The 19,526-nt window shown below is 35.7% G+C and overlaps 3 protein-coding genes across 3 annotated transcripts; 2 read left to right on the forward strand and 1 right to left on the reverse strand.

The window, feature by feature from the left end:
• Positions 1-1,930: 1,930 nt before the first annotated feature.
• Positions 1,931-3,953, forward strand: LOC125210337 (PHD finger protein At2g01810-like). Its single transcript, XM_048109895.1, has 3 exons — positions 1,931-2,237; positions 2,409-2,652; positions 2,732-3,953. The coding sequence occupies exons 1-3, from the start codon at positions 1,931-1,933 to the stop codon at positions 3,867-3,869; spliced, it is 1,689 nt and encodes a 562-aa protein (XP_047965852.1). The 3' UTR covers positions 3,870-3,953.
• Positions 3,954-7,654: 3,701 nt separating this feature from the next.
• LOC125216648 (protein RGF1 INDUCIBLE TRANSCRIPTION FACTOR 1) lies at positions 7,655-9,554 on the forward strand. Its single transcript, XM_048118404.1, has 4 exons — positions 7,655-7,902; positions 8,109-8,405; positions 8,946-9,104; positions 9,184-9,554. The coding sequence occupies exons 1-4, from the start codon at positions 7,900-7,902 to the stop codon at positions 9,409-9,411; spliced, it is 687 nt and encodes a 228-aa protein (XP_047974361.1). The 5' UTR covers positions 7,655-7,899; the 3' UTR covers positions 9,412-9,554.
• A 3,676-nt stretch (positions 9,555-13,230) lies between these two features.
• Positions 13,231-18,518, reverse strand: LOC125216595 (protein POLLEN DEFECTIVE IN GUIDANCE 1). Its single transcript, XM_048118349.1, has 11 exons — positions 17,935-18,518; positions 17,085-17,236; positions 16,402-16,505; positions 16,143-16,231; positions 15,891-15,964; positions 15,009-15,159; positions 14,742-14,909; positions 14,222-14,319; positions 13,978-14,100; positions 13,839-13,907; positions 13,231-13,708 (listed from the first exon to the last, which is right to left on the reverse strand). Exons 1-11 carry the CDS (start codon positions 18,485-18,487, stop codon positions 13,508-13,510), a joined length of 1,782 nt encoding a protein of 593 aa, XP_047974306.1. The 5' UTR covers positions 18,488-18,518; the 3' UTR covers positions 13,231-13,507.
• Between the last annotated feature and the right edge of the window lie 1,008 nt (positions 18,519-19,526).

The raw sequence follows: 19,526 nt of genomic DNA on the forward strand, positions 1-19,526 counted from the left end.
TTATTTCCAGCCTATATATAAGGTATTTTATTGTAAATTGTAGTTAACAATTCCACGATGTAGTCAATAAAGATATTCTCTCCTTCTCTCTTTCTTTCTTTGCAGACTTGCCTTCAACAGCCTTCCATGCATCCCAGCCTTCCATGCATCCCACTTCGCCCTGTCCCTCATGTTAACCATACCAGGACGACTCGTGTTGACATTTCCAACTGTGGCTTATTTTCGTACAGAATGAGCTTATTTTCGTGTTAACCATACAGAATGAGCTTATTTTCGTTCGTAGTGCTCTCGGGCAAGGTCTCAGCTTTCTCAGTGATGAGAAGGTTTTGTTTGCCGGATACAAGCTGCCGCACCCGCTTCAGTACAAAATACTTATAAGGATCCAAACCACGAGCCAATCTTCGGCAATGCAGGTATATAATCAGGCTATCAATGACCTGGACAAGGAACTCGATCATTTGAAGAACACATTTGAGGTTGAGTTGGCAAGGCACGATGCAAGTCAACAACGAGAGTTCTAAGCTGCGTTATTTCGGTTATGATGCTAGTAGCAGTTATACTGTGCCTGTGGTAAATGTGGTTAAATTGGGAACTGTCTACATGTAGAACTCCATTCTAAAACTTTCAGAAACATGCCTGTGTATGTTGTACGCGTTCTGAGACGTCGTCAAGTTGGTATGTTGGCCTGCCATTAGTGCTTCCCTCTTATGAAACTACTACTAATTCTAGTGCTGTAAAATATAGAGAATTGAATAGTAATAGAGAAACCTCCATTGAAGGAGGATGGAGAAAATGCAGAAACCGTCAATCACGGGAGAAAGAAGAGAGAAGGAGAAAATATCATTATTGACTACATTGTGGAAATAAAGGCTAAACTAAAACCTAATTACGTTTTATTTTCCTATTCTAATAAAGAAGGCAATGGTTTTGAAGCTGGAAAGCTTTGGTGGAGAAGAACGAAGAATTGAGGAAATGTTATACTCCTGTAAAATGAATAGCGAAGCTCATCAAAGTTAAAAAATAGCGACATTTCATTTCATGAAATGCCAGCTAAATCCACATAAATATACAAACAAGCCACATAAAATCTAATCATTGAAAATTTCTAATAGGAGTATTTATTATGAACCTTAATGTTATTTACATTGTTATATTTGCACGAATATGCAATTCATGCAAATCGTGTAACATTGTAAACACCAATATTTTACACAAAATTGTGGGTGTAAGGCTTAATAGGAGTAAAATCTAGTATACTAATTAATTAACTACTATATGTTCACATTTTTTTTACATAAAGATTTTCTTCTCTTTTCATTTGACATTTGAGTAAGGGGAGTGATAATGCCGATTGAATGACTTGAATTACCATTTACTAGGAGTAATTAATATAGAAAGTGACAGTCACGCACCAACATAGTATTGTTTCTATTAGCGAACAACAGCCAATAATCTTTAATTTCATTGTATAATCACGCTAATTTAATTAATTATAGTAATTAAACACCAAATGTGACTAGTAATATAATGGCGAGAGGGGTCGTAATTACCATATGGTCCCAAAACTCCTACAGCTAACGTAAAGCTTCGTTAACATATTCTGTAAATTGCGGAGGACATCAAAGTAATTTCGACCACGGATCTATGTCAATGTAGAGTTACTGGATATAACCAACCGTAGAGAATGAGGTTGGTTCACTCAAACAGCGACATCCCATTTAGTTACCACACACGTCGAAAATGACCGAATTGTCCCCAGACAAGCGCAAAACGGCCCACTTCTTTCCCGCCCTCGTGAGGCCATTTGAGTAAATTCAAAAAATCAAGAATTCAAGCGCCACTGCCTTGTTTCCACTAGAATCAAATTTCCCAACACACGAAAATCGCAGTTTCTTTCTTCTCTTGTTCTTCCACTTCACCGCTTTCATCGATGGCGTCGATTGTTTTGAGAAAACCTAGCAATATGAGAAAAAACAGGATCAATCCTGAGAAACTCTTCTTGTACGACAATTTCGCCTTCCCAGATTTCGTCAAGAAGGCGCTGTCGGGAGCCTTCAGAGACAACATTCGAGTTTTTCTTCATGATTTCGCAGAGATTCAAAACTACTGCGTCAACGGAATGCCGGTTTGGTGCACTTCCTTGTTCACTGAGAACGGCGTCGTCTGCCCGCTCTACACTGTGGAAGAAACCGTTCAGGACTCTCCCGCCCCCTTCTGCAATTACTGTGAATTATCAGGTTTTTCGATTTGGTTTCACTGATTCTAGTTCACTTTTTTTCTTCGTCTCATAATTGCATCACTATTTCATCTGTTTGCATGATTAACTCAATTTCTTCATCAGCAAGTTCCCTTTGATGATCTATTGCAGTTGAATGTTATCTCCTTTGTCATTTGATTTGTTTATGCAGGTTGGGGTCACCATTTTGTTTGCAAGAGAAAGTACCATTTTATAATTCCGGCCAAAGCTGATTGGAATGAGCCGTTGGATGTGGATTTTGCTGAACTTGAGAACCTTAAATTATACGGATTGGTTCACTGCAACGGATTCGGGCATCTCGTCTGCATCCACGGTTTGAGATACAATTTTAATTTCTTTGGTGCAGAGGATAGTATGGAATTCTGGGATCGTCTTTGCACCCTTCTTAGAGTCAGGTTCACTTTTCTTCAACATTATTTGCTTACCTAATTCATGTTATTGTCGATCTTCAAATTTGAATCGAAACATCTGCAGGAGCATTTCGGCCGATCATGTATCGAGGAGGGGTTCGGTTGAGCTTAATTTGATCCACGGCATAGCATACGGGAAATCGTGGCTAGCTAAATGGGGCTACAGATTTAATGGCGAAATTACAGAGGAAAAACACAACGCAGCTATCCGATATCTGAGCAAATTAAGCCTCGATCTAATTATCAGTATTTCCATGAGCAATCGGAATGCAAATAGGATCAAATCCATCATAGACGCGTACCTAAAATGCAGCACGAATCCACTCTCCACAATCAGTGATCTGCTTAAATTCATGCTGGCTCTTGATTCAAGAATCGACATGGTCGCTAATGGCGCACCCAAGCTTAATTTGGAAACAGGGGAATCAATTCCGATGGGGTTCGAGAAGTTGGTGGATTCGATGAGGAAGAGCTGTAGGTGGCCTGCGAGGAGGCTTGAGCACGTGCTCCTCGTGATCGTTGATCTGTTGAAGGAGCACAAGAACGAGAATCTCGGGAGGGACTGTAGCGTGTCGCGTCAACAACTGAGAGATGGGGCGAGGAGGTCGATTGGGGACACTGGCTTGATTGACTTCGTGCTCAAGTCGATCAACTGTTTCACGGTGGAGAATCAGATCGTACGTCGTGCCACGAATCCATTATCCAGGTTGGCGGAGTTCAGCATTCAAGAATGCTCACGGAGCTATAATTTATCTGTAGATGTGTGGACTGTTTGTGAGCATGTGGTGGCAATGTGGCCGGAGACTAAGCTTATTCTTGAATGTGATCACTTTGTCAAAGAGTGGCCTATTGGGGACAGGGTTGTGGGGCAGGGGTTGGTATTGGAGTGCAAGGTGTTGCCGAGCTTTGATGAGCTGGAGGGTCAGTTGGGGCGGCGCCTGTCGCCTGGAGAAGTGGTGGTGGTGAAGCCATGGATGACGGTAGCGGATCTTAAGATGGTGGCGCAGGGTGCTTTGAGGGATACTTACTGTGTGATGGATGAGTTTGAAGTGAGCCAGATTGGGGGGTTGAGGAAGATTGAGAATGATAAGATGGTTGGCAGTGTGTTCGAGCTTGGGGCGCAGGTTTGGGTGAGGGGCCGTGGCTTGGACTTGGGCACACGCCTCAGGCACGAAGATGGAGGCTGGAAAATGAAGGGCTGAAGGGAGGAGGAGGAGGTTGTAGTACCACGGTGTGTTTAGGCTGTGGAATTTGAAGTTATGGATGTGAGAATGTAGATATGTAGGGAGAGAGAAATTTTGTAGGTATAATATGCAGATTGTGGTCTGATATGGATATGTGTGGTAGCATCAGAGGAAAATGTTTGTAGAATTGTAGCCTTGGTTTATCAGTGTTATTTGGATACAGTATAAATATTTGAAAAATGAACTAAACTCCTTCTGATGTTTAGAATTAGGGGTGTCAAAATGGATATCGGATATTGGATACCCGATATCCAAACCCGAAATATTGGGTACTTGGATATCCGATATCCGATTTTTCGAGTGTCGGGATCGGGTTCGGGTATAAGATTTTTGGATTATCGGGTATCGGGTTATCCGATATCCGATCGGGTATACCCAAATTACCCGAATTACCCGATTTTTTTAATTTTTAATTAATTTAATAAATTAAATATTCATTCTTTTATTTTAAATAATTAAATATACTCTCAAAATCCTTCACTTTTAAGTCAAATTTAGGATTAATATTTGAATTGTGATGTTTATTATGGATGAATAATGGATGTTATAACTTATGAATTTTAATTTTCTTAAAAAATAATAATAAAAAAATATAAAATCGGGATTGGATACCCGATTTATCGGGACTGGATACCCGAGTCGGGTATTTGGGTACCCGAAATTATTTTCGGATCGGATATCGGATATTAGATTTTGGGAAATTCGGGATCGGATACCCGAAATTTTCGGATCGGATATCCGTGGACACCCGATTTGACAGGCCTATTTAGAATTATACTCTTGTATTTACAACTGTGTGGTGTCTTTGGAAATTTTGTCGTCTCCTACTACATACGTAGTAGTAGTAGTAGCAGTAAAGTAAATTAGAGCCTACAGTTTGGGCCGGTTTGGTTTAGGCGGCTTAACATATTAGCCCAACAGATACTCCATAAATTGGCCTGGTAAGTTTTTATTGATTGACAACAAACAAAACTCAACACAATATTTTTTTCAAACTTTGTTCAAATTTTCGTATTTTCGACTAACTTTAAAATTAGTCTAAAATATCACAAACTTTATATTTTATTTGTTATTTTTCATGATAGGTCAATCATAGTATTCGACTAATTTTTGTGCACTTATGTATCCTACTTGACACTACTAAATCAACATGATTTTCTACAAAGCTTTTTCTCCTACTTGTCACAAACTTAAAATATAAGCTAAAATATCAAAATAATTCACGGTTGCTCACATATAATAAAATTTTTGCCTAAGATATCTTATATGGGGTGGGTTGTGAAATACTTCCTCCGTCCTCAAAGAATATGCATTTTGGGTTCGGCACGGATTTTAAGGCAAAATTGGTAAAATAAGAGAGAGGTAGAGAGAAAAAATAATTAAAGTATTGTCAGTGGAGAATGGGTCCAACCTTATTAGAGAGAAAAAACTTTCTAAAACTGGAAAGTGCATATTCTCGTGGGACAGACTAAAAAGGAAAGAATGCATATTCTTATGGGATGGAGGGAGTAACAAACGAAATGTAAAGTTTGTTATTTTAGACTAATTTTAAAATTAGTGAGAAATATCACATATATTTACAGTTAAAGTTAATTATGATCGAATAATGTCAAAATATGAGTTATCAAGTCGGTTAAAATTTCATTTATAATACGGAGTAGGATCTAATTTATAATTAGAATTAGAATTGCATTACTAAGAGCCTCGGTGTAAAATTAATTTCATATTTTGGTACATAAACTTATAATAAACCACATTTTTTAATGATAAAATATATTTGATAAGGGTATACTATAATTTTATTTGAGGCGGTATTTTGTTTCACAGTTGAACTTTGTTTGCAGAATTAATTATGCAGTAAATAATCATTACGGATACTATTAAAAAATTAATGAACTCACTTATTTTATAGGCCATTGAAATAATTTTCCAATGCGCACATCTCATATAATGTTCAATGGACATTAATTAAAAGATTTTATTACTATAGTTGTATGAATAAAGTTAGTCATCGTAACTGTATAATTGTGGAAAAATGATTGTTTCATAGATCCTCTTAGCTGGAATTTATAATCATTACCCTGCTCTCCATTTCAATTTTAAGCCTCACTTTATCAACTGCTCTACTAAGTAATAGCACTACCAGCATCGTTGTATAATACTCCGTACTATTATTTTTATATATATGCACATTTTTGTTGCTAAAACTAAAAGCAAACTTATGTAAATCTTAAATCATCACTTTGTCTTCAACTAATAATTAATGCGCTGCTTAAGGATAACATGAAAATTCAAGAAATTTCTAATGAAATAGGAGTATCAATTATAAATTATAATCTACATTCTACAGTAAAATTGTTCACAGATGCTGGTCAAAGATTTATATTAGTGGTAGATAATTATTTCATAATGATATAATTATGTTTAATGATAAAGCCAAAGTCAAATAATCAGCAGTTTAAAGCATAAATGAATCCATATTTGATTGCTATTCAAGTTTGTATCAAAAACTTGTGCTTTCTATAAACCCTTCGTAGAATTTGCATTGTAGGAAATTTTTAAAAGTTTAATCTACAATGTCAAATGACAGATCTAGGTTGAGTTGGAGTCGATCGATTCTATCTCCTGGCATAAAGATCAAAAAAATTTAATTAACTTCAGCATTTGGAGATGTCGCCAACCTCACGGAATGGCAACTTTTCCGTTTACTTTTGTTCTTCGTGTGCACTGCTTCTATCTTTTGACGCCGATGGTGACCTTTTTCAACGTCAATCCATACATCTCGTTTTCTAAACCCATTGCTCCCATGGATATAATAAAACTTGTTTAAACTTTAAATGAGAGGCATGGTAAATGGAGTTCTATTAGGTACCTGAGATTGAAACGTCAAATTTCAATACCTATTTCACATCTTGTTTATCGAATTCAATATATTTAGTTTCCTTTATTGTGATGTGATGATTAATTTAAGCGATTAATCAGATCACGAACACTATAGAACACAATTATTCGGTAATATAAAACAACTTTATATTTGTATGGGTTGGAATTAATGTTTATACTATTAGAAATCTCAACAAAATTAACAAAATTATTGGTACATGATGTCCAGTCATATACTCATGTAACTACTAGATTTTGAAGACCAACACACTCTTTCATCTAATCTAAAAAGACACAATAAAATTAGTTGGCCTCAGGAAAAAGTCATAAATGCAATCACCATTTCTGACTTGGAACTCAATTTGGTTACAACTCCAAAAAACTTCCACGCCTATCGTTATTAAATTCTCTAACCTTTTCATCTGCAATGTACATTAATACGAGAAGAAGTCTTGGATTTATGAATTATGTCATAATTTATCTGTTGAACAAGTTCCATGTCGCAATTTCCCTATATACAACCAACAAAAAGTTCGATAAAAGGAGTAAATTTAGCAATAAAGCTCATAACGAAAAGCAGGCGGCGCCTCCACAGGCAACGGCCGAGATTGGCGGGACGACCATCGGCGGCACGCGGTGTGCCACCTGTCAACCAATGGTGCGTGGAAAATTCTCGATCGAGTGGGACCCACTAGGAAATCCAACGGACACCGTGGCCTCTCGTTCCCGCCAATAGCAGGTCGCGAAATCCATAATTGTGTGTGAATAATAATTAATGTGAACATATATTCCTCAATTTATAGTATAGTAGCTTTTCTGTGTTGGCCTTTCAATAATCATCACTAATCATAGAAAAAATATTTATACTCGATTTAATCACATTTTTACAATCTTTCTATTTCTCTCTCTAAATATCATTTGATTTATTTCCGCACTTTACACCTTTATGTATCTCACTGCAATCACTCTTTCATCTCTTTCGACTCTCCACAATCTTCTCCAATCTGCTGATTCTTCACACTTCCCTCCGCTTTCTGCAAATTAAAACATCAACGCGCTTTCTTCAAGTTATATCCAGAGAAATCCACTTCACAATAATCAGAAAATGGTAAATTGTAATGAAATGCAGTGTGAATTTGGTATTTTAATTAGCAGCTGTTTCTCGCTCTAAAACGATCGGATCCGGATCTTAGAGTGAGAGATTGGTAAAGTTGATCGAGAAATTTGTGAATAGCTTTTGAAATTCGATCACTTTGTAGTTGGTGAAAAGTGATTGAATTTCGGTAAAATGATCTAACGTGATTTGATGATTAGGTTGGATGCAAAATCCGGTCGAGGAAGAGAAAATCGGCGGCGGCGGAGGAGTGGATCAGCGGTCTGCTGAGGAGCGAATTCTTCCGTACGTGCGTCGATCACGAGGAGTTCAGAAAGAATGAGAAGAATTTGTTTTGTATAGATTGCAATCTGTGCTTATGCAAGCATTGCGTGACTTTATCGCCGCCGCCGCACCACCGCTGCTTCCACCGCCTCCTGCAAATCTGTAAATACGTTTACCGCGACGTCGTTCGCCTCCACGATATTCAGCCATATCTAGACTGCTCTCTCATACAAGTTAGTGTTTTTTCCTTGAATTAATTAAGTTTTTTATTGATTCACTGCGAATGATTAGATCTCGATATGAATTCGATTCAAATGAAATGAAATTGCCTTTTCATTTCTATGGCTATATAATTCGTCAATATCTCAATAGTAAAAGTCTCGAATTTGATGTATTTTATTCTTCTGAATTTGACTACGGTGTTGGTACAAATAATTCATGATTTTTTGCCTATTGTAGAGTAATCTTTCTCCTTATTATGAGGGATATATTGATTTTGCACTTGCTTTAACATTTTTCCATATATGTCCAATATTGAACAAATCATATATACTTATTAGCTAAGTTTCCTTTTATGTAGTAAAGTTAATTTCTACAAAGATTCAATTTCATATGAACATCATGAGATGCATAAAATTAATGACATGCAATGCAACTGATGCCACTTTTGTTTAAAGATGTACTAGTATTTATATATTTTGAAAAATAGGATGAAACTAGAAAAGGGGTGGAAAATTAGGGCGTTGTATGATTAAAATACGGAATGTTTGCAGGCATACAAAATAAATGGGGAAAAAGCAGTACATTTGAATCCAAGGCCTCAGCAAAAAGATGCAAAAAGTTCAAAGACAAAAGGTGGTGGCACTTGCTGTGAAGCTTGTGGCAGGCACATTCAAGACTTGCCTAATCGCTTCTGTTCCATTGCTTGCAAAGTCTCTTCCTCTCTCTCATCGATATATTTGCGCGCGTGCACATACACATACACATATATTGATAGGTTGTATAATGTAGGTTTCTGTCGGCGAAGAAGAAATCACAATAAATGGAAGCAACATTATAGGTGCTACGAGTGGCTGGAGCGATGGGCAAATTCCGAGTTTGGAAACAGAAGAAAATTCATATGAAAACGGATATACTTCTTTAACGGAGTCGTGTGAAGTCATTCAAGCGTGGTTACTGAGGCCGAAGAGGATGCTGCACAAGAGAAAGAGTTTGCCAAAGAGGTCTCCCTTGTCTTGAATTTTTTTGGTTCAGTGTGTTGGACTATATTGTTGTGAGACGGATCAAGATTTGAATCTTTAATCATACGGTATAGCATATTTGTAATTACAAACACTAATAAAATTGCAAATACAATGTTGAAATATGAGTTTAGATTCGAATCTTCATTCATCTCACGTTAACATTCTCTCTTGTAAAATTTTTTGTTCATTTCTTTTTGTTTTTACACATACTACTATATGCTATGAAAAAGTGGAGTATAAAATGATGAATGAAAAATAAGGGGCCATAGAGTTGATGTAGCGTGAGTCCCACCCATGCTAGTGTTGTATAGCATCAAGAATGGTGGCAATTCGACTTTATTTTACTCGTTCTTGAAGCTTGTGGGATAACTTCTACTATTCTCTACCTATCTATTTATTATTATTATTATTATACAATAAAAGTAGAGCAATCCTTGATATATTGGAACATAATTATAACTATAAAATGGATTTACTATATTATAGTATATGATTTCTTTGATTTGACAATTACTAAACATCTTGATTAACATGCAGAATTTTAATTTTATGAAACTAATCTAGTCAAAATTTTATAAAATTAATTTTATTTTAACAATAAACATCATGAATCACAGTTATCTTGATACTACTAGCAATAGATAACGTGGATTCGATCACATGTGAAAGAAGTTACCTCCGTTAATAATTTTAATGAATAATGAGTTCATGCAATTTTTACTTTTCAATTTTCATAATTTGAGGAGTAACCTTTATCATCTTCTAAGCATAATCTTAAAAGACTCAAAAATTTGAAAACAACTCATCTTCATAAACAATACTTACTAGAAAATAGAATTTAATTAATTAAGGGTAAAGTAAATATCATAATATTTGCGTTAGTTAGGATATTAATTAAGTAACGAAAGATTTTGAAAAAAAGAGCGTTTATTTGGGTTCGAAAGAATATCAGAGAAAAATGGCTCCGGAATTTCTTCCATTGGGAAATTATAATGAAATCGATAATTTGAAAACAAGAGAGCCTATACCAAATCAAAATATCATCGAATATATTACTACTACTTTCCAAAAAGAGAGAAAATCTGAAATAAAACAAAATATGCGTGATTTGAGCTTTTACAATGACAAAATGCATCTTCATCAATCCCTAAATTAAGTATATTAATTTATGTTTTGAAATGGTGATGAACAATATCTTTGTGTCGAAAGGTCCTAAACCTATTAGGGCATCCGCATCGCGTCTCGATGCGGTCCCTATCTCGTCTCGACGAGATGAGACAACATCGAGACGGCGATGCGGCATGCATCTCGTCCCAAAGAGACGAGCCGTCTCGTCGCGTGACGCGTCCCGAAGAGGTCGGCCTCGAGCTGGCGAGACACGCGCCTTGGCGACGTGGCGTGCTCCGGTTCGTGCGTGACGCCCACTCGTCGGTCCGCGAGTGGGCGTCGTTTATATCCGTTTAAAATGTTTTTTTTGTTTTTTTTTTAAATCAGGAAAATTCGAAAATAAAATAAATTAAAATATTGTAATTTTTAATTTTTGTATTTTTCAATATTGTAATAAAAATTGAAGATTAAAAAATTAAAATTAAAAATACTCCATAGGATTTCAATTATGTATTTTCCGTATTTTCGGATGTTGTAATTTTTGTGGTTTTTAATGATTTAATGAATTATTAGTATTAATTTAATATTTCAACGAAATATTAATTGAATTTGTTGGAAATAAAAATAAAAAATAAAATTGAATGAATAGTTAAGGGATGAGATAGTTAAGAGATGGAGGGATGCAGGTGCGGTCTCTTAGTTAAGAGATGAGGTGAAAAGTACAGTGAGGTCCATGAATAATGAAGAGATGAGACGGTTAAAAGACGAATAAAAGACAGGGATGCAGACAATGGCGGATACAGGTGGAGGAGGTGAGGGGCTTAAGCCCTCCCCAAACTATTTTTTTTAAATAAATTTCTACTATTTTTTTTTCAAAATTCTTAAAAACTATCTTCAGCCCTTCCCAAATTAATATTTTTGGGGTTTAATGGAAAAGAATTTAGTGGGAAGGAGGGGCTGAAAAATAAAATTACTGAGAAAACTTCATGTAACAATGGCCGCATAGGAGTAGGGATGAAGATGAAGATGAAATAAATAAAATATTTTAAACTTAAATGAATATAATAATAATAGTTGATAAAGTCAATGCCTATTCCTCCTACTTAAATGGTGGCACGTTTTAACTTCTAGCTCTACAAATAATGAGAAAAGTTACATAATGTGAATATTGTATCTATGTTTTAAAAATATTAGTACTAACATTTCTATGGAGTATTAGATATTTATTGCTTTAGCAAATTAAAACGCAACTAGAACATGAATTATATTAGTATTTTTTTTGTTAAACTTGTGTTAGTATTAATTTTATATAGTATTAGATATTTATGCATTTTTATAATTTTTAATTCATCCGTGTCTTATGGTAGTTGGGATAAAGTAAGAGAAAATAAAGTAAAATAGATGAAAAGAGTAGAGTATGAGAGATGGTGGCACAATGTGAACAACACGGATTTTAATGAGAAATTAATAAAGTAAGAGAGAAAGAGAAAAAGCAAAAAATTGACAAAATGAAACTATTTTTCATGGACGAAAATGGGTATGAAAATTTTTAGTTAAGCCCCTGTCAAACTTTTTTCCTTTTTTCCTGCGTCCGCCCCTGGATGCAGATGGCCTTATTATAGGCTCATGGTCTCTTTTCTTTAGAAAAAAAAATAGGACCACTATAAGATGCACGTGCATCATATGCATATTGCAGAAGCCAACAACTGATATATTAATTTCAAATTATCAGTTGGAAGTATTGACGTGGAAATATTTTTTTATATTGCGTTGAGTAGAAAAAAGCATATTAATTTGGCTTTGTAAATATTTTTATTTATATAGAACGTTAACATTTTTTTGTAGACGATTCAGCCAATTTCCTTTTTAGAAGTGGCTGTATGTTAAAAAAATGTCTAAAATCTAGAGATATATATATAAAAATGAAAAGAATCAGAGTGAAGTAAATAATTAAAATATGGTAATATGTCGGTATCGTAGCAAATGGCGGAATTTAGTTAGGACGTGAGAAACAAAGATCTTTGTCGGGGTACAATTATTTGTCCAAATTGTCGCCTAATATTCTTTAAAATCCCATCCTAGATTATGATGCATCACATGTTATGGCAGACAAAAATAGGTGTGTTTCAATAGAATTAGTAGTTAAAAAAATGGTATACCCATGCAATGCAGATGCAATCAACTCAGATATTTCATTCACACTCATGACTAGGATTTCCCATTCTTTATTAATACATTTCCGACTTTTTTAATCTTTTTTTCTTTCTACTCACTTTTCTCGTCTTGACTTATTTTTTCTCTCTCTTTGTATTGAACGATCTTATAATAAAGTTGATACAAATATAAGTATTTAAAAAATATAATTGAGATAGTTATTAATCCTTGGAGTAGAAATAATATTTTTTGAAAGTTAGAGATGGAATTGATGAAATCACTAATGGTTAAGATAAGTTTGATCATTGGAATTGTCTTATCCGATTAGGTTTTGATGTTTTCTTCAAATACTCGTGGGTAAAGAATATATAACTTATTTAAAATTTCGTGTCTTATAGTATTATAATTTAATTTATGTTCCATGTGTATGACATGAAGAATGACTGATGAGCTTCCACGCACATACTTATAGTACTATTACGAACGCGCTCGTGTGGACGTATGTAAGATATGAAATGGTGTATTCCTCAAGCAGTGTATAGTCCACAGAATGTGATGCAGTTCCAAAAAAAAATGTATGATATATATAGCAGATGTGTGTCTTACTTTGAGAGGACAGAAACACAAGTTCATAACTGTACAACCTCTTCATCAATAAACGGCTCATCAGTTTCATTGCTCTATTTACCTCCCTAAAATCATGTTATCAAAATTGGTAGGATATGCTGCTATCCATGTACCGTGAAATGAAGCGTGCGTGCTTCTGCTCGACTGAGGATCACCTCGAGTATCCTCTGTAATGAAGTATCCATCCTCTATAGAAGCTGCAGTCAGTCAGAGTGAAGCTTCCTGCTCTGGCACCTTTTCACATACCACGTTGCATGTTTCCGGAGCCCCATCCCGATCAACATCTTAAGACTAGCTAGCATCACAAATGTCATGCCAGACAGCACCAACATCCAAAATAATCTCCATGGAAGTGGGTTATAGGGGAGATGGGCCGCATATACAGGTCGTAGGACGCGGATCACCTAAACGAACCGCGAAATGTCAATCAACTCATCTTCAACAATGTGGAAATAAGAAATTTACCTTCTTCAAGAGTAAGTAATAGCAACCTTAAATCATTCCTAGAAAAGATATTCGGGTTCGAATGCTTACCACACACGCTGGTGCCAGAGGAACGAATGTAAGGTTCTTATTGCTGTTCTCCGTTTGCATATTTAACGTCTGCAGGAAGGAAGATAAATCACAAAGTCGTTGAAATGCATAAATAGCTCCGATTGACAGAAAAAGTTACCTGCTTGCAGAGATCTTCTAGAAATTCAGAGAATGCTGTGGGCTTTAGGCCATTGAATTTAGAAATGAATGAGTGTTTTATTATATCAATCATGACTTCGCATATGTAAACAACCAGAGCATTCTGCATAATATACAAATAAATTCTGAGAATATTGTCAAATATAGTAATCCTGATCACCCAAATATTCATTAAATCTACTTCAGAATAGATTCAGATTTCTAAAAAGTGATCGACTACTTACATAAAGGAAGCTTTCAAACCAAGGACCCTCGGCTTCTAGTATATTTTGAGCTAAAACAAACAGTATAAATGCTGTGATATGGAACCTTTCAACTGAATCTGGTCATAAGAATTGAACAGAAAAGTCATGTGTTAGGCATGAATTTATTCGCTTGTAATTAAATACAGGAGAAAAAATTGTCTGTCCACCATGAGTTGGTGAGAAATGCCTTATAATAGTTGCTGCTCTGCCAGACTCACAGAAATGCCTTAAAATAGTTGCAAGAGGAATAGGAACCAAAGGTTCGGGATGGCAATGTTAATAGAATTGAATGCCTTTTGCAACCTAAACATGTTAATCTATGTTCTAGTAGTAAACCAGTCAGCCCTGCAGCAATGATAACACTAGAACAACAAAAAAATACATCTGAAAGTATATGATGAACCAGATGGAAATGATATGCATAAGATTCATGGCTGATAAAATCAGGTAGATAACAGTATAACATTAGCAAAAATTTGAATGGATGTAAGTTTCTTACCAAAGTAAACCAAGCTCTGAACATTGTCCTTGCTGTAACGTTTAAACACGTTGCTTTTAATCTCAGCAAAATTATTAGAGACAAGCATAGCAAACAGTGCATTGTTGTGAGCAACAATACAGGTTGACAGAGTGATTGCCTGAGCTAGTAAAATAAATGAATGAATAAGTATGATATAGTTAAGGACCTACATCAAGGCTAAATTAACAAGAGAAAAGGAAAAGCTCTTATATATTATGCAGGTATGAATTGTGATGAGAAGGATATCAGAAGCAGCAACTGCTAGGGCTTCATCTGAAACAAATCTCCACACCCAAAATTGCATGTTTTCTGGTGAGCAGTTGGCAAGTCCATCCGCTGAATTAAATAGAGCTTGCATTACATCACCCCCAAAACTTTGGCATAGTTTATCAAATACCTGGTATCAAAGAAACCAATATTGTTTTTCTTCCAAATCTCAATCTTACCAAATAATCCAAATTTAGTAGTATAGAATAATGGAGAAACAAATAGTCAATAATGTCAAGCAAATTGTAGATAAAAGCATAATAGGGCAGAAATTGGTTGTTAGATTCTAAATGTAATAGTTAATCAAAGAAGTTACAAAAGGCATATTATGTTAACAATTCTTTCAGTAACTCCTCAGCAACAACCAAAGCGTATAGTTAAGATTAGTTCTAGTTGTCATTCTACATTCTTAAATATTTATATCTACTAACATGTGAACTATACTCAGAAGACAATCATACATGTTCTGCTTCAAAGTTGTACTAGAGTTAAGCAACAAAAAATAAACTAATTGCCAGCAGTTATGACAAAGCAGAATTGAAAACAGTCTGGTATTTTTAGCACTTATCTGTTTCTTGTTTTTGTTTGTTTAAAGTTCAGAATCTATAGTCAGGGCTGTAAGGGTTTGATTGACTGAGATTTTTCTTCAGTGAGATTTTTCTACAGATTGTTGGAACCGAAAATAGTGGACACAAATTAAAATGCATACTTTTGTGATATTAGCATAACTGTTTATAGGTCAACTACAAAATTACTAACAGAAAACACATCGGAACATTTTATCAAAATTTAAAGCCTCGGATTCAGTCAACAGACAGTCAATGTAAATTAATAGCATCGATTTTATTGTAGTAATCTTACCTCCAAAACGTTGTAGACCACATATAGTTTAATAATGCCTTGGCCACGGATCATATGATAAATTAAGCTGATATCTGAGCCAGGAAGGAGTATTTAGAACAAGTAGCAAAAAGAAAAATTATGACTACGTTTTTTAGGGCTTTCAGAATAGGTCAACCACCATCTTAAAGAAATAAACTCGGCCCAGATATTGGCAAATAAAAAATACACAGACCAAATAGATGAAGAATTAGGACAAAAAATTTATGAAACCTGCTTGTTGTAATAGAGTGACTCCAATAATCAGGGCAATAAAGCAGCCAAAATCAGACAGCTCCGGTGAGGAAAGCCTCTTGAACTGCCTGCCACAGGCATGGTTAAATTACTCTGTAACATGGAGTACAATTTATCTTGCTATTCCTTATCAAATAAGACAAATTTAACTTGTTATTCCAATAGTCCATGCAAAGATCCCTAATGTGAACAATCTAAATTATCAACAAGATACTTTTCAGAGAGATATGAAACAGACCTGGTTCTAAGAAGCTTCCAAAATACCATGACAATCCGTGTTGGCATAATGGTTAAGAGCGATAGGAACGAATCAAAGCAGACAAAGAACCCAATGTTGATAAGCTGCAAACATCAAGTTAGTTTTTGTAAAGAAAACCCTAGAGAAGGAACTAAAGTTCAACAGAGTAATTTGCGTTGACAGAACCATTCAAACAAAATGAACTTTTTGTTATAAAATGAGTCTTTACATCTCATAAACTAAATCTAATGATAGAAACTATGAACGAAGCAACATATATAACAAAATTGAAAGAATTTATGAACACATCCAGAGTCCAAACAAACAAGAAAGAGACCTACAAGGTCAAAACAATTAGGTAAGGTTTACTTCTGACAATAGAGGTCAATTAAAGAATCCAACATTACCCAATGCCCTTCAATCTTCATTGTTTTAGTTTTGACAAATTAAGTGAGAGATATCAAACCACCTCAAGAGGTGGGACAATGTTTATCCCTGTTTTTATTCTTAAAGCATCAAAGTAAACATAGGACAGATTCGCTAACTTTATCATGTTCAAATTTTGATCCATTAGACAATCTATCCAGTGTCCATCAAACTATAAACCCTCAAAAGTGAACGGCCGCTTAAAGGATAAGTTGCACTAAGACAGCAGACCAACTAGAAAATAGCATGACTTTTACCAGTTCACAGCGCCATGGCAGGCGAAATATGGTATCATATACCCGTTCCCGTTCTTTATCATTCCCAAGGGTTGTAGTGCTCCTCAAGGAATATCCAGCATGCACTTCTTCCAAGTAATATTTCACTGGTGACTTATCCATTGGTAATACATCTACAGTAAACCATAACACCAGGAATAAGAGAGCAGGAAGAAAAAAAAGGATGGGTGCCACACGGTCAAATATTCATTAGAAGCAGGAACATAATAAACATAAGGTTCAAACATTCTAGCTGAGGCAGATTAGGAAAATTGATCTAGTCAGGACAAAGAAAAATACCAGAAACTAATCATCTATAAGGCCTCAAAATATTAACATCGCGACATTTTTTAAGCTGCTATCACTGCTGGATAAGATACATTAACATCATGCGATTCACAAAATGGCCCTGTCAGTGTCACCTTAGTCGAACCTTCTTCTACAAGCATCAATCTACTTTTTCTGAAATTCCTTCACTTGATTATCTGATCATCTATCTAAACACAGACCCTGAGGTATCATTCGTCTGCTATGACTCATTATCACATGATTATACATCTAGAATTAATTTTTGAGATTATTTTAGTTGGATGGGGTGATTATGACTCATTATCATATGATTATTAATCTAAGATTGTGAGATTCAATCTCATGAATCTATCATGAGATATAATCTTGCAAACCGAACCAAAAGAGTGGATCCTGATTCCCAAAATCAACAATATTCAGACTTCCAATCAAATTTCTTAGAGTTTGCCTCCCAATTATAAAACAGATAAAAAAGAAAACCCCTAAAATCAGCATATCTGATTGATTGAGTGAATGCACTTACAATTGGCGTCTTCGCCCATCCATTCCTTCCAATCCAAAGTTCCATCTTTCTCCAATTTCCTCCCGTTCATTTCCGGCCCCTGCTGAGCGATTTCCTTACATCCGGCATTCCAATTCTCGGCGACTTCTTCCTTGGCAGAATCATCTTTCTTACTGCTTGCACTATCATCACTGTTCACTTCCGAACATCCCCCATTCCCCACATTCCTCTGCCGCAGTGCCCCGTAAACCGATGAAAGCGTCACCTCGCAATCTAAATCCGGCACGACGGAAGCGGCCTCCGTGACTGTGCTGAGCGTACAGCTGTAATTCAAATCTCCGTTGATCAAGGGGGTATCCGCCGTGGGGCTCTCGGAATTGAGAGTCGATTTTCCCTTCCTGCTTTTCCTCTTCTTTCTCTTTCGAGGAGAGGACGCAGAGGCGCCATTCTGGGGACGCGCGGGATCGGAAAGGGAGCGGGAAATTGCGGCGTCGGGTTCGGCGGAGAGGTAATCGTATTCGGAATCGGCTAGGATGTCGAAGGACAGCTTGCGGTCGCCGGATCTCAACGCCATAGACGACGATCAGTGGTGGTTTGTGAGTGCCAAGAATTTACCTGACGCTATTACGCACTTTGGCTGTCTGGCCCAATTACATCACGCCACGTTTCTCCAAGCAACATTCTGGACTCCACTTTAATATGGGCCCGTTTCGGTATGGGCTGGGCTTCAGCACACTATCTACGTTTCTAAATTTAAAGAATAGTCAAATAATTAGCCCACCTCTTTTTGCAAGGATTATTTGCTCAGTTGTTATGACTTATTATTATATAGTTATCCAATCTAAAATTAAATTATGGGATATTTTATTATTATATAGTTATCCATTTAAAATTAAATTATGAGATATTTTAAGTGGAGGTGGGTGGATATGACTAATTATCATAATACTATCCATCTTGTAATCCGAATTGTAATAATCTTATATCATTACAATTCATGCAGATTAATACTCCTTTCGTCCGCCATTAGAAGTCTTATTTCTTGGCGGCATGAATTTAAGAAATGTTAGTGGAATATGAGTTTCACATGTATATATACTCCATCCGTCCGCCATTAGGAATCTCATTTCTTGGTGGCACGAGTTTCAGAAATGTTAAGAAAAGTGAGTGCAAAAAAGTTAGTGGAATATGGGTCTCACTTATATACATTAGTTTTAAATGAAATGTGAGTGGAACGAGTTAGTGGAAGATGAGACCTTGCTACCATTTATGGTAAAAGTGAATTGGGACACCTATATGTGGACGGACTAAAATGGCAAAATAGGACTCCTATTTGCTACTCCTTCAGTTCCATAGTAATAGAGTCATTTTGTCATTTTGGTACGTTCCATAGTAATAGAGCCATTTCTCTTTTTAGTAAACGTCAATACATTTTTCCACACTTACTTTACTCTCTCTAACTTTTCTCTCTCTTCATCTCTCTACCTTTTTCATTTTTCACTTTATTCTCACTTTACTTAACTCACCTAACACAATTTTTCTTAATCTCTGTGCCGAAAATTTTTGCCTCCATTACTATGGAACAGAAGGAGTACAATTTAATGTGTATACGT

The sequence above is a fragment of the Salvia hispanica genome, chromosome 3, assembly GCF_023119035.1.
Source record: "Salvia hispanica cultivar TCC Black 2014 chromosome 3, UniMelb_Shisp_WGS_1.0, whole genome shotgun sequence".
In the NCBI taxonomy this organism is placed as follows: Eukaryota; Viridiplantae; Streptophyta; class Magnoliopsida; order Lamiales; family Lamiaceae; genus Salvia; species Salvia hispanica.

Excerpts from the sequence above, each read along its gene's own strand:
- LOC125210337 (XM_048109895.1), top strand. The coding sequence starts at position 1,931 with ATGGCGTCGATTGTTTTGAGAAAACCTAGCAATATGAGAAAAAACAGG. Across the intron at positions 2,238-2,408 it reads CAATTACTGTGAATTATCAG|GTTGGGGTCACCATTTTGTT; the intron begins GTTTTTCGATTT and ends TTGTTTATGCAG. Across the intron at positions 2,653-2,731 it reads TGCACCCTTCTTAGAGTCAG|GAGCATTTCGGCCGATCATG; the intron begins GTTCACTTTTCT and ends AAACATCTGCAG.
- LOC125216648 (XM_048118404.1), top strand. Across the intron at positions 8,406-8,945 it reads TAGACTGCTCTCTCATACAA|GCATACAAAATAAATGGGGA; the intron begins GTTAGTGTTTTT and ends GAATGTTTGCAG. Across the intron at positions 9,105-9,183 it reads TCTGTTCCATTGCTTGCAAA|GTTTCTGTCGGCGAAGAAGA; the intron begins GTCTCTTCCTCT and ends TGTATAATGTAG.
- LOC125216595 (XM_048118349.1), bottom strand. The coding sequence starts at position 18,487 with ATGGCGTTGAGATCCGGCGACCGCAAGCTGTCCTTCGACATCCTAGCC. Across the intron at positions 17,237-17,934 it reads GATGGGCGAAGACGCCAATT|ATGTATTACCAATGGATAAG; the intron begins GTAAGTGCATTC and ends GGTTTACTGTAG. Across the intron at positions 16,506-17,084 it reads TGCCATGGCGCTGTGAACTG|CTTATCAACATTGGGTTCTT; the intron begins GTAAAAGTCATG and ends TGATGTTTGCAG.